Here is a 16,647-nt window from a genome sequence, read left to right as displayed (position 1 = left end):
AGCTGCCCGAGCGCTACCGGCTTCACGGTTTGCGTGGCAGCTGTTTTGCGTGGCTGGGAGGGAGGGGGGGGAATGTGGGGCGCACAGGGGAGGGGGCGAAGTTGGGGCGGGGAAGGAGCGGGGCCGGGGGAAGGGGCAGGGCCAGGGCCCCATAGAATGTCCTCTTTTTTTAATGTTTAAATATGGTAACCCTAGGCGGAGGGATCAAAAGGATCCCCAACCCCCACTGCTACTGACCTTGGTGAACAGGGGGCGACGGAACTGGATGCCGACATCCTGCTCTGACTCCATGTAGTAAAGATTGAAGGTCTCTTTGCAGGTCACTACCGCTCCCTTGAAGCTCTTGCAGTCACGCACAGTGAACTTTAGCTCCACGTAGATGCGGGAGGCTGCCTCACCTCGGTAGATCCAGTTGGTCCGGAGCCAGTGATCAGTGTCGCCCTCCGAGAGCACGCTGCAGTCTTGGTACATATAGATGGGGGTACTGTTTATCATCTGCTGCACCTCGCTCCACTGCTCCCAGGGGGAAAAGAAAACAAAACACACACAAACAAACTCATGTTATACAGAGAAAAGACATGTGACACTTAAATATGCAATAAAACAGGCCCACAAGATCCAAGCCTCTGCAAACTTGGGACTCAGATCCTGACTAACCTCAAGGCCTTGAACAATCTGCTTCTGGTTCAGAGCTCTGAGCCTGCCTTAACACTGTGAGCATGGAGCAATAAATATGATCTGCAATCTGGGTCTGACTCAGCTCTAGCTGACAATGACTCACCACTTCTCCTGAACATGGGCTCCTGGTGCAATGCTATGGCCACAAGGGCTAATGTGATCCTTGGATGTATAAGCAGGGGAATCTCAAGTAGGAGTAGGGAGGTTATATTACCTCTGTATTTGGCACTGGTGCAACCACTGCTGGAATGCTGTGTCCAGTTCTGGTGTCCACAGTTCAAGAAGGATATGGATAAATTGGATAGGGTTTAGAGAAGAGCCATGAGAATTATTAAAGGATTAAACAGTATGCCTTCTAGTGATAGATTGAGCTCCTGGAGTCTATTTAGCTAAACAAAGAGAAGGTTAATGAGTGATGATCACAGTCTAAAAGTACCTACAGATGGGGAACAAATATTTGATAATGGACTCTTCAATCGAGCACAGAAAGGTATAACATGATCCAATGTCTGGAAGTTGAAGCTTGACAAATTCAGACAGAAAATAAAACACCAAATTTTAGCAATGAAGGTAATTACCTTTGGAATAATTTGGAATACATCTGTGGTGTATTCTCCATCACTGGCAATTTGTAAATCAAGATTGGGTATTGGCTATGTCTACACAACAAGCTAGGAGTGTGATTCCCCTGCTTATGTACACATCTTCATGCTAGCTCTCAATAAGTTAGCATGAGTATGACTAGCAGTGTAGCTGTGGCAGCATGGGTAGCGGCTGAGCTGTGCCAAGTACAAACCTGACTGAAACCTTTGGGTATGTAGTGAGTATGGCTAGGGCCTCCCATCTGCCCCTGAAAATTGTGTCACCTGAAGGGGTATCAGACTCCAGCGTATCCCCCCTCTACAAAGGCAATAGCAGCTTGGAGAATAGAGTGGGTGAGGACATGGGTCTGTCACAGAATCTCATTGTGGCGGGGGGCAATCACAGGGCTTTCTTTCTTAATCCTAGTCTAAAATAATTTATTTAAAGTATATGGTTACTCCTTATGCATGGAAACACACAGCTGCCACACCATTCAGTTAGCGTCTGGGCTGGCAGCTAGCTCATGGGGAATTTTAAAGTAAATAAGCGTTTTCCATACTGCAAAAGAAAGCAAAAGATTTATTGGATGGTTTATTAATTGTGTAAATCTGTCAGCGACAATCTAGACTAATGTGTTTAGTTGCATCTTGTAGAAACACTCTCCTCTTGCTTATTGTTTTTCATAAATATGTTTTAATTCTTTTAAGGAAACTGGAAGACTGCTTACATAAACGAGTAATGTTTAATCCTTTTAGCCAGCATGGTGCTGCAATGGCATCTACCTGATGAACATCTGGAAACACAGGCAGAGACAAGAGACCCCATAACAGAGAGATGGTTTGGGGACAGTTTTCATACAGCAGGCAGCACAGGAAGGGTTGGCCAACCATTATTTCTTCAGGAGGAAGTTATACTTTGGTAACAGATACATATTACCTGCAGCAAAGTCTTATCTGAAAGACAAAGATTTTGCTGCTGCTGAAACCTGAACATCATTATACCCAGGGACCTGATTTGGCTATCATTTCCACTGATGTAACTCCATTGATTTCAGGGGAATCATTTCTGATTTACATTGGTGGAAGTAAGCTCAGATTCAGCATCATGTTGCCTATTTGAAAGCCACCTTTCCACAGGAAATCATACATTATTTATTCTGATAGTCTGCAGCAGCGATGGGTAGCTTCTTCCTTTGGTCTGGTCTACACTACAGACCTATCTCGGTATAACTACATCGCTCAGGTGTATGAAAAATCCACACCCCTGAGCAATGCATTTATACCCCACCTAACCTCCAGTGCAGATAGCGCTATGTCGGCAGGAGAGCTTCTCCCATGGACACAGTTAATCCACCTCCCTGAGAGGAGGTAGCTATGTCGACGGGAGAAGCTCTCCGATCAACTTACAGCATCTTCATTAAAGCACTACAGCAGTGCAGCTGTATCAGTGCAGAGCTTTAAGTGTAGACTTGCCCTTAGTCCTGTTTATAGAATCAGAGAATCATAGAATATCAGGGTTGGAAGGAACCTCAGGAGGTCATCTAGTCCAACCTCCTGCTCAAAGTAGGACTAATCCCCAACTAAATCATCCCAGCCAGGGCTTTGTCAAGCTGGGCCTTAAAAACCTCTAAGGAAGGAGATTCCACCACCTCCCTAGGTAACCCATTCCAGTGCTTCACCACCCTCCTAGAGAAAAAGTTTTTCCTAATATCCAACCTAAACCTCCCCCTTTCCTAATATCCAACCTAAACCTCCCCCACTGCAACTTGAGACCATTGCTCCTTGTTCTGTCATCTGGTACCACTGAGAACAGCCTAGATCCATCCTCTAATCCATGATTAGGGCGCTGGAGCACGAGACTTTTGAGGAGAGGTTGAGGGAACCGGGATTTAGTTTGCAGAAGAGAAGAATGAGGGGGGATTTGATAGCTGCTTTCAACTACCTGAAATGGGATTCCAAAGAGGATGGCAATTAGGTTAGTCAGGCATCATTTGCCCTTGGTGAATCCATGCTGACTGTTCCTGATCACTTTCCTCTCCTTTAAGTGCTTCAAAATTGATTCCTTGAGGACCTGCTCCATGATTTTTCCAGGGAATGAGGTGAGGCCGACTGGCCTGTAGTTCCCTGGATCCTCCTTCTTCCCTTTTTAAAAGATGGGCATGACATTAGCCTTTTTCCAGTCATCCAGGACTTCCCCGGATCACCATGAGTTTTCAAAGATAATGGCCAATGCCTCTGCAATCACATCCGCCGACTCCTTTAGCACCCTTGGATGCAGCGCATCCGGCCCATGGACTTGTGCTCGTCCAGCTTTTCTAAATACTCCTGAACCACTTCTTTCTCCACAGAGGGCTGGTCACCTCCTCCCCATATTGTGCTGCCCAGTGCAGTAGTCTGGGTGGTGACCTTGTTCATGAAGACAGAGGCAAAAAAAGCATTGAGTACATTAGCTTTTTCCACATCCTCTGTCACTAGGTTGCCTCCCTCGTTCAGTAAGGGGCCCACACTTTCCCTGACTTTCTTCTTGTTGCTAACATACCCGTAGAAACCCTTCTTGTTACTTTTAACATCCCTTGCTAGCTGCAATTACAATTGTGATTTGGCCTTCCTGATTTCACTCCTGCATGCCTGAGCAATAATTTTATACTCCTCCCTGGCCATTTGTCCAATCTTCCACTTCTTGTAAGCTTCTTTTTTTGTGTTTAAGATCAGCAAGGATTTCACTGTTATGTCCCTTGTCTGTGAAGTGTTCAGCAAGCTGCTGCTGTTTGTGTGGGAATTTACCAGGAATCAACCAATCACTAGGGCTGAGAGTTTGTCATAGTGACTGTTTCTCACTGGCACAAACTAGTCATGTTCCCTGCCACAGAGGCCCAGGAGCAACCACGGGTACCACAGAGGTGTGTTTTAGCAGTACAGAGACTAACAATGGATGAAAAGTAGGTTGAGGGATCAAGGTAGTGGGGGTGGGGGAAGAGGAAGACCATAAAGGTTAATTAACTGCAAACCTGACACTGAAAGAGACTGAAGAAACTGAGGCTGGAATATTTTGAAGGTGAGAGAAAACGAGGAATAAAGAGAAACAGCAAAGCCAAGGAAGAGGCAATAACTATAATGTCATACACAATTTGAGGCAAACACACCGAGAATGGTATAGATTTGAACTTAACTCAGGAGACATGATTAGGTAGAGGATAGGGATGGGTGGGTGGATGGGAGACATGGGAATGTTGTGATGTATTTTTCAAGTTCATTACACTGAAACAGGCTTTTGGAAGGTTTTCTGTATACAGTATGGCTGTATGCCTGCATGTGTCTGTTGGGAAATACATGAGTATGTTTATAAAGGAGGTCAGAGTAGATGATCACAATGGTCTCTACTAGCCTAGGAATCTCTGAATATGAGGCCCAGCAGCTGGGCTGCACTGTTTGCCTCAGACAAGGTATTTAAGTACAGCATTTCAGATGAGTACCATAAGGTGATTTTAGTGATTTTGCATACATGTTTGAGGGAAGGGAAGTATGGCAGTGGCTGGAAAGGTTCGAAAAGATATGTTCTAGGGTTACCATTTGTCTGGATTCTCCCGGACATGTCCGGCTTTTTTGAGTTAAAAATAGCGTCCGGGGGGAATTTGTAAATGTCCGGACTTCCCCCGCCCCATGCAGAGCGCGTGCGGCTGACAGGGCAGCCGGCCAGATCCTGCCACTCGCACGGGACTCTGGCAGCCAGAGCCCCTCCTCCACTTCCCCCTCCTCTCCCCTGCAGCTTGAAATCACTCCCCTCCTCTCTCTCCCTCCATCCCTCCCCCTGGCCAGCGGTTCACATCGGCCTCCAGCAGTCTGGAGCTTCTCCCCCTGCTCACCCTCCCCTGCTGCCCAGTGCGCCGCTCCGCAGCACTCTGAGTGGCACGGTAAGGGGGCCAGGGGGTCGGAGAAGGGGCAGGGAGGTTCTGGAGGGGGCAGTCAAGAGACAGGGAGCAGGGTTGGATGGGTTGGGAGTTTGTGGGGGGGTCTGTCTAGGGGTGTGGATAAGGTTTTGGGCAGTCAGGGTACAGGTAGAGGGTAGGGTCCTAGGGGGGCAATTGGGGGGGGGCTCAGGAAGGGGCAGTTAGGGGACAAGGAACAGGGAGGCTTAGGTAGGGGGTGGGGTTCTGGAGGGCAGTTAGGAGCAGGGGTCCCAGGAGGGGGCAGTCAGGGGACAAGGAGCAGGGAGGCTTAGATAGGGGGTGAGGGATTCTGAGGGGGGCAGTCAGGGGGTGGGAAGTGGGAGGGAGTGGATGGTGGCGGGGCAGGGCGGGGGCCGGGGCTAGAGTGGGGATCCCCCCCCCCAGTGTCCCCTTTTTTGATTGTGGAAATATGGTAACCCTAATATGTTCTAAAGTACAGGAAGTTAGTTACAAGGATAGGTGCAGAAAGGCCACAGTCTAGCTACAGACAGCATTCAGCTAAAATGAGATCTGTATAAAGACTCCCATGGACTGGATGGCAGTCCTGTGGAAGATGCTGGGGGGGCTTCAGCGACAAATATGCTTGGGAAATTCCAAAGCTTTCCGTTGTAGTCCAAATGTCGGTGTACACAAAAGGGAACAGTTTCAAATGTGACTTAGGCCCTTAGGTGCTTTTGAAAATTTTACCCAAAGTTCTGGACAAAACTACCAAGTCCTCCCACCCTGCAAACAAATAACAATGAGACTGGCAACAGACCCTACACAAGTTAGACCAAATGGATAAAGCAAAGCAGAATGAAGCCATCACCTATTAACACCCACAATTTTCCCCATTAATCAGTTCAACTTTTAAATTCAGCGAACTGTGAAGTATGCAACATTAATTAAAGGGTTAATTAGCTCACCAGTTGCTAGGCAGCAGTGTCATGTCCTTGGAACATCAGCAGCCAATCAGAGTTTATGCCTCTGATGCAATGCTTATTAATTCAATGTCCTTGCAGAATTGTGTGGGTGAAATTTGGCTCAATCACTCTAAACTACCTGCCCTTCCAGCTTGCCTGCTGGTGGTATTGAATTAATCTCCTCTAATACAGTCGTTATCTTTCCATTTCATCTCCACACTCTTTACCATTGCTCCAATCACCATAGGTTGGCAATGAGGAAAAGAATTGATGTTGCTTTAGGAAGAGAGGGAAAAACAGAGAAAGGACCATTTTAGCAGTGAGTCTGGATCATGCTTTTGTGATCCTACAGAGAGCATTAGAGCTCATAAGAAGCATCTAAGAGTTTTTAGAAGCAGGGCAAAGATTTTCAAGACAGGATCCTAACATTAGGGACCTGGTTTTCAAAGAGGGCTAAGCACCTTACCCACTCCACCTGGGATCAAAAGGAGTGATTGGGTACTCCATACTTTTGAAATATCAGCCCTCTTATTTAGGCACCTAATTTTAGACTCCTAATTAAGCAAGTCTTGGCTAAATAACTTAAGAATAATGCAGAAAGAGAGCCAAGTTCTTGTCATTGTTGTGCCCAAAGGCATTTGGTCAGCTAAAGGACAAATCCAGGATAAACCAGGTTTAATGTTACCATCAGAGTGCTAAGTGAATGAATATCTCTTAAGATAGCTATCTTAGCAAAAGTACCACTAGTGTCCATAGACAGCCGGGGGCAGCAAAGCTGTCTAATTTAGAGAAAACGGAATAGGCTTGGGCTTCCCTGGGCAAGTGTGATTTTATGTCAGGAGAATTTGTTCAGGGGATTATTAGTAGTGAGCTGAGCAGCAACTCAGTAAAGGCAACCTTTGGAGAAGACTGGTCTTGGATCTGAACTCTGGCCATTGCGAATAATTGGGAGAGCCTTAGACACAGCATTTAATGATTTAACTTTGATCACTGGCAATTTTTAAATTGAGATTGGATGTTTTTCTAAAAAAATATAGCTCTAGCCTAGTTCAGAGAGGAATTAATTCAGGGAAGTCCTATGGCCTGTGTTATACAGGCAGTCAAACTAGATCAGGAGTTCTCAAACTGGGGGTCAGGACCCCTCCTGGTTTGCATCCAGCATTTATAATGGTGTTAAATATATACAAAAGTGTTTTTAATTTATAAGGGGGGTTTCACTCAGAGGCTTGCTATGTGAAAGGGGTCACCAGTACAAAAGTTTGAGAACTACTGAACTAGATGATGACAGAGGTCCCTTCTGGCCTTAGTATCTATGAACTGCATAATGCTGCTCTACACAGGCATACTGAAAATTCTGATCATAGTGCAACATGGAGACAGAAAGCAAGACTTGTAAAGAGATCAGCCCTTTGTTTTCACTGACTGAGGATTAGCACTGGATATATTCAGGTTTAAAGACATTCTAGAATTGGATATGTTCAATAGGATGGAAGAATCCCATTCACTGTTACAGATCAAGAATGGATGTGGAATTAGGATCACCCTTCAAAACATGGGAGTCAGCAGGTCATGGCCCAGATACAGGGCCAGAGTGGTGCAACGCCATTAAGGGGAATTTAGGGCACTATTCTCAAGCTCTGCAGCCCACAATATTCCAAGAGAAGTTAGATAGTTTGCTTTCTGCCAGTTCTCTACATTCCCAAGAGCCTACAACATGACCTCTGGAGACGGGGGGAGAAAAACTGGTATGGGAACTACATAAGCATAAGTTGTACAGACTGTGTAAAAAAAATCATACCTGGGCGGTGCCCACAAAGGCATAAACATCCAAATGGAAACAGACACTGGAAATTTTGTTGACGTTTTAAAAAATTTGCAAAACGGTATGTGCAGAAAATGTAAATTGCGTCCTGAGCTCTAGGGTCACGTAAAGATATAAACAAACAATCTTAGAAAGAGGCAGTGCTTAATTAGACCCGGTACCATTGGGCTTGCTGCATCAGTTATGAATGTAAAAAAATTGCTTGAGCCACAACACTTCTTTCATTATAAATTAAGCACCGGAAAGAGGCAAAGGATCGGGGAAGGTCCCGGATGACAGGAAAAAGGCTAATGTAGTGCCCATCTTTAAAAAAGGGAAGAAGGAGGATCCGGGGAACTACAGGCCAGTCAGCCTCACCTCAGTCCCTGGAAAAATCATGGAGCAGGTCCTCAAGGAATCAATTCTGAAGCACTTAGAGGAGAGGAAAGTGATCAGGAACAGTCAGCATGGATTCACCAAGGGCAAGTGATGCCTGACTAACCTAATTGCCTTCTATGATGAGATAACTGGTTCTGTGGATGAGGGGAAAGCAGTGGATGTATTATTCCTTGACTTTAGCAAAGCTTTTGTTATGGTCTCCCACAGTATTCTTGCCAGCAAGTTAAAGAAGTATGGGCTGGATGAATGGACTATAAGGTGGATAGAAAGCTGGCTAGATCGTCAGGCTCAACGGGTAGTGATCAGTGGCTCCATGTCTAGTTGGCAGCCTGTTTCAAGCGGAGTGCCCCAGGGGTCGGTCCTGGGGCCGGTTTTGTTCAATATCTTCATTAATGATCTGGAGGATGGCGTGGACTGCACTCTCAGCAAATTTGCAGATGACACTAAACTGGGAGGAGTGGTAGATACGCTGGAGAGTAGGGATAGGATACAGAGGGACCTAGACAAATTAGAGGATTGGGCCAAAAGAAACTTGATGAGGTTCAACAAGGACAAGTGCAGAGTCCTGCACTTAGGATGGAAGAATCCCATTCACTGTTACAGACTAGGGACCGAATGGCTAGGAAGCAGTTCTGCAGAAAAGGACCTAGGGGTTACAGTGGACGAGAAGCTGGATATGAGTCAACAGTGTGCCCTTGTTGCCAAGAAGGCTAATGGCATTTTGGGCTGTATAAGTAGGCAAATAAGATTGCCAGCAGATCGAGGGACGTGATCATTCCCCTCTATTCGACATTGGTGAGGCCTCATCTTCAGTACTGTGTCCAGTTTTGGGCCCCACACTACAAGAAGGATGTGGAAAAATTGGAAAGAGTCCAGCGGAGGGCAACAAAAATGATTACGTGGCTGAAACACATGACTTATGAGGAGAGGCTGAGGGAACTGGGATTGTTTAGTCTGCAGAAGAGAAGAATGAGAGGGGATTTGATAGCTGCTTTCAACTACCTGAAAGGGGGTTCCAAAGAGGATGGATCTAGACTGTTCTCAGTGGTAGCAGATGACAGAACAAGGAGTAATGGTCTCAAATTGAAGTGGGGGAGGTTTAGGTTGGATATTAGGGGGAAAAAATGTCACTAGGAGGGTGGTGAAGCACTGGAATGGGTTACCTAGGGAGGTGGTGGAATCTCTTTCCTTAAAGGTTTTTAAGGTCAGGCTTGACAAAGCCCTGGCTGGGATGATTTAGTTGGGAATTGGTCCTGCTTTGAGCAGGGAGTTGGACTAGATGACCTCCTGAGGTCCCTTCCAACCCTGATATTCTATGGTTCTATGATTCTAAAGCAAAGGCTCTGTTCTATTTGGCAAAAATAGGATTGAGAAACCAAATTTCTACAAGACTTGATAATGTACTCAACACTGTTAACTGCTTAGGGAGAGGTCTATATGAAATTGATAACTTATCTAATAGGTCATAGCCCAAGCCCAACTAGTTGTCATGACAAGTATGAGTTCTCTCAGATCATCTTTACTTTGACCTACAATGGTCCTCACCACCCCCAACCTTCCCACATGATCTCTGTCTCTCTCACACACACACGCATCCACCCCTGCAACATAGATCCACTTTGGCCTACTTAGCAGGCAAAGATCAATCCCCCATCCCCATCAAAAAAACACAACACACCTCAGAGAGGAGAAAGAGCCTTGTTTACATATCCCACTATGTGCCTTGGTGGCTTCAGAGCCTGAGCTCCAGCCTGAGCCACAATGTCTAAGCAACATTTACACAGCTTTTTTTGACTTAATAGTAATTATCCACAGTGAAACAGTCACCGGGTGAGAGAGACACTGTGACTCTGAGGTCCAGTGGTTAGGGCACCCACCTGGGAGGTGGGAGACCCGGTGTTCATTCCCCCTTCTCTAATCATACTTTAATTATTTAACCATGGTGGAACTGCTTTAACAGAAGAGATCGAGGAAACCCCATATCAGAATATCCCATAGCTCAGTGGTTAAAGCACTTGTCTCAAAGGTAGGAGACCCATGTTTCAAATCCTCTCTCCCCCTCAGGCAGAGGGAGGAATTGAATCCAGACCTCCCACATCCCAGGTGAGTGCTCTAACCTCTGGAATAAAAACTATAAAGTGGGCAGCAATGCCTCCTGCTGGTGAATTTTGAATGGGACCTGAGCCAGTAGGTGGCCTCTCATCAGAACAGACCTCGTACGCAAGATAGGCATGTTTTCCCCTGGTTCATGGATTGCTCTGGGGATCAGAGGGGAAATAGGCGTTCAGACGGCTAAAGTGAGGCAGCATTGCACATGCCCAGAGGCAAAAACTTAGGTGCCAGGGGAACTTTTACCCTGAAAAGTTAGGTGCCAAGTGAGTTTAGGGGCCTACTGGTTCAGCAGATCACAGTGGAGCCTAAAAGTGGGTCTTAGGCACCTAACCCTAGATTTAGGACCTAACTCTGAGTACCTTTGTGGATCAGCATCCAAGAGGCATTTGTTCACTCTTGCTTTTTTCATCATCTAGACTAGGAGCAAGAGGATATTTTTCCATTTGGTAATGGGAAAGGTCTCTAATGGACTTAGTCACCACAGTGACCAGTGCAAGTTAAACAAAAAGGTCACCCTATGGTGTAACTAGTGCATTAGCTGTTTATACCTTTACTATGGACCAGAGATCTGAAAGCAGCTGGTGTTCTCGTTATGGCGGTAAGATGGAAGCCTGGAAGTAATACTATATAGACTGCAAGACAATGCATTGATAGCAAAGAAAATCAAGTACTTAGGATAGTCTCAAACAGATTTAAGGGTTGATTGAGAATAGTGTAGCCTATGTCAGAAACAGGTTCAACGCTGAAGGAATTAACCCTACCCTGAAGCTATGAGTAGTATCTATAGTTAGCCAGCTGTGACTTTCCTAGCATTTGTAAGCTATTATGGAAAACTCATTTTCAGATGTGGCTGCTCTGGTACAACATGACTGACTCAATACAAAGTGTACATCCTGAGATCTGGTATTCCTGTGGCCAAAGCGGAACATGGAAAGTGTTGTGTGCCCATGTGTTAGAGCATTTTACCTCCACTTTGCCTGTAATTTTAGTTTATGATACCTCTCCTGTTGGAGTGGTACTGGGTGCAGCATGTGGAATAATGAAATTCCACACATGTACTACATAATAGTTCACTTACAGCCTATCAAACACAGACTCAAAAGAAGCAAATTCTTCAGGACAAAGGGTTTCCATGGTGTGTCTCATACAGGGTCAAGCACATTGTCAGCAATTATAAAAGAAAGAAAGCACTTGGAAGAATACAGAGCAGGAGAAGACAGAGGAATCTGGTTATAAGGGAAGTTTAGTGAAACATGCCTTTACAGAGCACTAGCAAGAAGCATGTTGCACGAACATCCATAAAGGGGTTAATCACCTCTCAGAAGTTGCTAGACAACATTGGCATCTCATTTTTAGTACAGGATTAACTACTGAAATTCTGTGCCAATGGTGAAACACAGTATCCTTGAAGGAGTGCCATTGCAGCTCTCTTCTTCATAGCAATGGCTTAATTAGCTGATAACTTGAGTGCTTCTTGTTTATGGGGTAACGACTGTATCCTGGGCTACTAAGTTCACCTCCAAAGTTAGTTAGCCCAGGACACAATAATTACCAATTTACCAGAGAGAACTCAAGTTATGACCCTTTCATCCACTCCCAACTCATGCTTCTGTCAATCCTCAAGTGAGTACCTTAGTGTAGAGAGAATTCTCCTCTCTTGCCTCCCCAGCCCACAGCAAAAGAAGTTTATTTTTCACTGAGCTGAATATTTATTATGAGGAAGAACATTGGCATTCCCCCACTTGATGCAGATGAGCAGCAGCAGGAGTGGAAGAGTGAGAAGGCAGAAGTGTTCCTATTTCCACAGCTGGTTGCCATTGATTTTGCAAGTCAAACAAAAACCTGCCAGTGTTTTATCTCAGGTTTTGTAACTTCCTTGCAAACTTTGTCCAGATGAAGGAGCTGACAACCTGACAAGCCCCATACATTAACAGCAAGTGGAGTCACAGGAGGCAACCCCACCCAGGACTTCTTAGTGAACCCCACACCTACACATACCCCTTGAGCTAGTCCTTCCACACAGAGCCACATGGAGACAGACTCATCAGCTGGGGGACAGACAAATATTAGGTATAGATTTTCCACAGGTTATTTCCCCTGCTATCTATCAATATTATCTCAGTCTTATCTGGAATGAGCTTCAACTGTCCTGGTCTCAGCAAGACCTTATTTCAGGAAGATACTGAGAAAGCTGATTAATTGCACTGTCTAGGTATGATGAAATAGGCACAGAGCTAGTATTTAGTTGCATAGGGAAGGCAGCACAGCCCACACTGCCTCCCTATCTCCCATAATAACAGTGTCTACCTGTTGAGCAGGAGTGATTATACAGCCCTCCGATATCCTGCTTGAGAGTACCCTCAAGGCAGACAAGCAATCAGTTAACACTACCCTTTGGGACCTCTCAGAAAGGGAAGGATTGACTCACTTCTAGAGGGACACTGTCTACCCTTGCCAAGGTCAGCAGGCATGTAAACAATACCTCTTGGTCAATGGTATCAAAGGCTGCTGACAGGTCATGGTTCCTTGATCTTCGCCTACCACCAGAAGAAAATAATTGACCAACGCAGTGCCTATGCAATGCCTGGGATTGAACACCAGACTAACAGCGGCAAAGAAAATCTGACAATTCTGTCTACTGCTGAATTTGTCCTATTCATAGATTCCAAGGCCAGGAGGGACCATGGTGATCATCAAGTCTGACCTCACACAGTAATTCCTGCATCAAGCCATAACTTTTCACAACAGTAACGGCTGGAATGAGCGATACTGACTTGCTCACCATTTTGTGACTCTGACCGGGTTCACGTGACTGGGATGAGGTGCACACCCTTATTACCGGGTGTCAAAATGAAACTATAGTAGAACCTCAGAGTTATGAACACCAGAGTTACAACCTGACCGGTCAAACACACACCTTATTTGGAACTGGAAGTACACATCCAGGCAGCAGCAGCAAAGTGCAAAAAAAAAAAAAAAAAAAAAACCAAATAGAGCACGGTACTGTGTTAAACGTAAACTACTAAAAAAATAAAGGGAAAGTTTAAAAAAAGCTTTGACAAAGTAAGGAAACTGTTTCTGTGCTTGTTTCACTTATATTAAGATGGTTAAAAGCAGCACTTTTCTTCTGCATAGTAAAGTTTCAAAGCTGAATTAAGTCAATGTTCAGTTGTAAACTTTTGAAAGAAAAACCATAACCTTTGATCCAAAGTTGATGTAAATCTATTTGTGTTAAAGAAAAAGATTACTGTTGTTTTTAAAATTGTTATTCTACAACACACCAAGTAGCAGGATAATAAATGTGTTGTAAATCAGTTTGCTTACTTTTAGGATTCCAGATGAATTCATAACAGATAACACAGTACATGATTGGATCAATTCAGTCATTCTTGAAGTATGTCAGTTCAAGTATCGCATGCCAATCTGTACATACCTTCGTACATTTTTACCTGTGACTTAGTCTAGGCAAGGTCTAAGATATAAGGTTTGACAGCATACTAGCTACCACACACACCCTTTAGAAGTCTACTGTAGAGAAGACACTGCCCATGTAAGTTAAAGCTTAGCTTGCCCACTAAGCTTTAACATGAATTTTGCATGTGTTAAAGGAAACAATGTCTATATTAGATATTTTTAAATGCATTAGTTTGCAAGTTAGCTAGCACATGCTAACATCACATCTTGAAGTCAAGTACTGAGCTTTGAAACTTGTCAAGTACTGAGTGCTTTTCAATCACATTAAACAACTTGACTGAAGAAAAAAAGCCACACCTTTTTGCCCATTGTGGTCAAAACTCAATAACTGAAAAAGGTACAGTTCTGTTCCCACAGACAATCTTCTCTCTAAACCTAAGTGACCTTATCCACAAAGTAAACTGAAAATGTATAGATGTTAGCTTTCAAACATTTTTTATGCAACAAGTCAACTTAGCTTGGGCCACAGTTTCACCACAAGGTTCTCTAACCATCACCCCTCCTAAGTCACTTGTGGCAGCCCATTCTCCCATCAAAATTACCTCAAAGGACAAAAGAGGGTGAGAGGGCTTTTTATGTGTCATTGTATCAACAGCGAAGGACACAAAATTATGCTCTGACCAGGCCATCAAAAGAGAGGTGTGTCAGAATTCATCCTCAAAGTCATCCAAAAACAACCTGGCTTCATTAACTTCTGAGATAAGATCAGTATAATAGGTTCCATCACTTCAGTGGGAGAAGTGAGCCCTTGACCATGAAAAAGAGGGTAATAGCTAGTCCATGACAAGAGTATAATTCTACCCCTCTTCTCCTCTCTAATCCATGTATGTCTAGCTATATGCCCCAAGTCAGTAACATCCAAGATGGCCATGAGGTCTTGAGCTAATCCAGAACAATCACCAGGATGGATAATCACGTCACCCGGAATAAACAGTCTCAGCAACTCCTAAAACCACTGCCAGAGGAAACTCAAATCAGCTCAAGCAGAGACTCTGAACGTGTGTGGGGTGGCCAATACACCAACACTGTCCCCATCCGAACTCCAACCCTGTGTCTTACACATAAGCTGAGCACATTCACACAAATACAGTTTTGGAATGGGAGATCCTGCATTTGAGAACATCAATAACCACCAAATCCTGATCCTCCTTCCAGTCCTTTAGCTATTAATCAAGCTGCTTAAGCTATTCATTGTTAACCTAGCCATTTTTGTTCATGAATTTTCTGAACTGATCCTGATTTGCTTGGAATATGTTTGTTATTTCCAATATTTTGGAGGAATAGCTTTCAAACTGAATTGTTCATGAACTGTTCGTTTCAAGAACATAAGAACAACCATACTGAGTCAGACCAATGATCCATATAGCTCAGTATCTTGTTTTCCAACAGTGGCCAATGCCAATGCTTCAGAGAGTATGAACAAAACAGGCAATCATCAAGTGATCCATCCCCTGTCATCCGCTTCCAGCTTCTAGCAATCAGAGGCTAGGGACACCCAAAGCATGGGATTACATCCCTGACCATCTTGGCTAATAGTCATTGATGGACCTGTCCTACATGAACTTATTTAAGTCTTGTTTTGAACCCTGCTATAGTTTTGACCTTCACAACATCCCTTGGCAACAAGTTCCACAGGTTAACTGCGTTGTGTGAATAATTACTTCCTTTTGCTTATTTTAACCCACTGCCTATTAATTTCATCGGGTGACCCCTGGTTCTTGTGTTATGTGAAAATGTAAATAACACTTCCTTATTCACTTTCTCCACACCATTCATGATTTTATAGACTTTGTCATATCCCCTCTTAGTTGTCTCTTTTCCAAACTGAAAAGTCCCAGTTTTTTATTCTCTGCTCATACAGAAGCTGTTCCCTACCTTCATCATTTTTGTTGCCCTTCTCTGTACCTTTTCCAATTTTAATATATCTTTTTAAAGATGGGGTGACCAGCACTGCACACAGTATTCAAGGTGTGGGCATACCATGGATTTATATAGTGGCATTATGATATTTTCTGTCTTATTTTCTACCCCTTTGTTAATGGTTCCTAACATTCAGTTAGCTTTTTTGACTGCCGCTGAACGTTGAGAAAATGTTTTCAGAGAACTATCCACAATAACTCCAAGATCTCTTCCTTGAGTGGTAACAGCTAATTTAGAGCCCATCATTTTGAGATTATGTTTTCTAATGTGCATTACTTCATATATCAACATTGAATTTCATCTGCCATTTTGTTGCCCATTCACCCAAATTTTGTGAGATCCCTTTTTAACTCTGTTTTAAACTTAAATATCCTAAGTAATTTTGTATCATCTGCAAATATTGCCATCTCATTGTTTATCCCTTTTTTCAGATCATTTATGAGTATGTTGCACAGCACTGGCCCCAGTACACACACCGCTATTTACCTCTCTCCATTCTGAATATTGACCATTTATTCCTACCCTTTGTTTTCTGTCTTTTAACCAGTTACTAATCCATGAGAGGACCTTCCCTGTTATCCCATGACAGCTTACTTTGCTTAAGAGCCCTTGATTAGAGACCTTTCAAAGACTTTCTGAAAGTCCAAATGCATTATATCCACTGGTTCACCCTTGTCCATGTTTGTTTATCCCCTCAAAGAATTCTAATAGATTGGTGAGACATGATTTCCCTTTATGTAAGGGGACTGTTGCCCCCTTACTAACACTCAGTGGGGTGTTTTGGTTGGCTAGCTCCCAGCACTGAAAGGAGGAGGGTCGATGGCAAATCAGGA

General features: G+C 44.1%; 1 protein-coding gene across 1 annotated transcript in view; it reads right to left on the bottom strand.

The window, feature by feature from the left end:
* Positions 1 to 16,647, bottom strand: part of EPHA1 (EPH receptor A1) — a 74,911-nt gene that overhangs the window by 39,034 nt on the left and 19,230 nt on the right. Inside the window, exon 3 of the mRNA XM_034766227.1 lies at positions 238 to 513. Within this exon, the coding sequence (XP_034622118.1) occupies positions 238 to 513 (276 nt within the window). The remainder of the gene's footprint in view (positions 1 to 237; positions 514 to 16,647) is intronic.

Source organism: Trachemys scripta, chromosome 1, assembly GCF_013100865.1.
Source record: "Trachemys scripta elegans isolate TJP31775 chromosome 1, CAS_Tse_1.0, whole genome shotgun sequence".
NCBI classification, from domain to species: domain Eukaryota; kingdom Metazoa; phylum Chordata; order Testudines; family Emydidae; genus Trachemys; species Trachemys scripta.
Note: the sequence above shows the minus strand (reverse complement) of the source record. Positions and strands in the feature narration are given on the sequence as shown.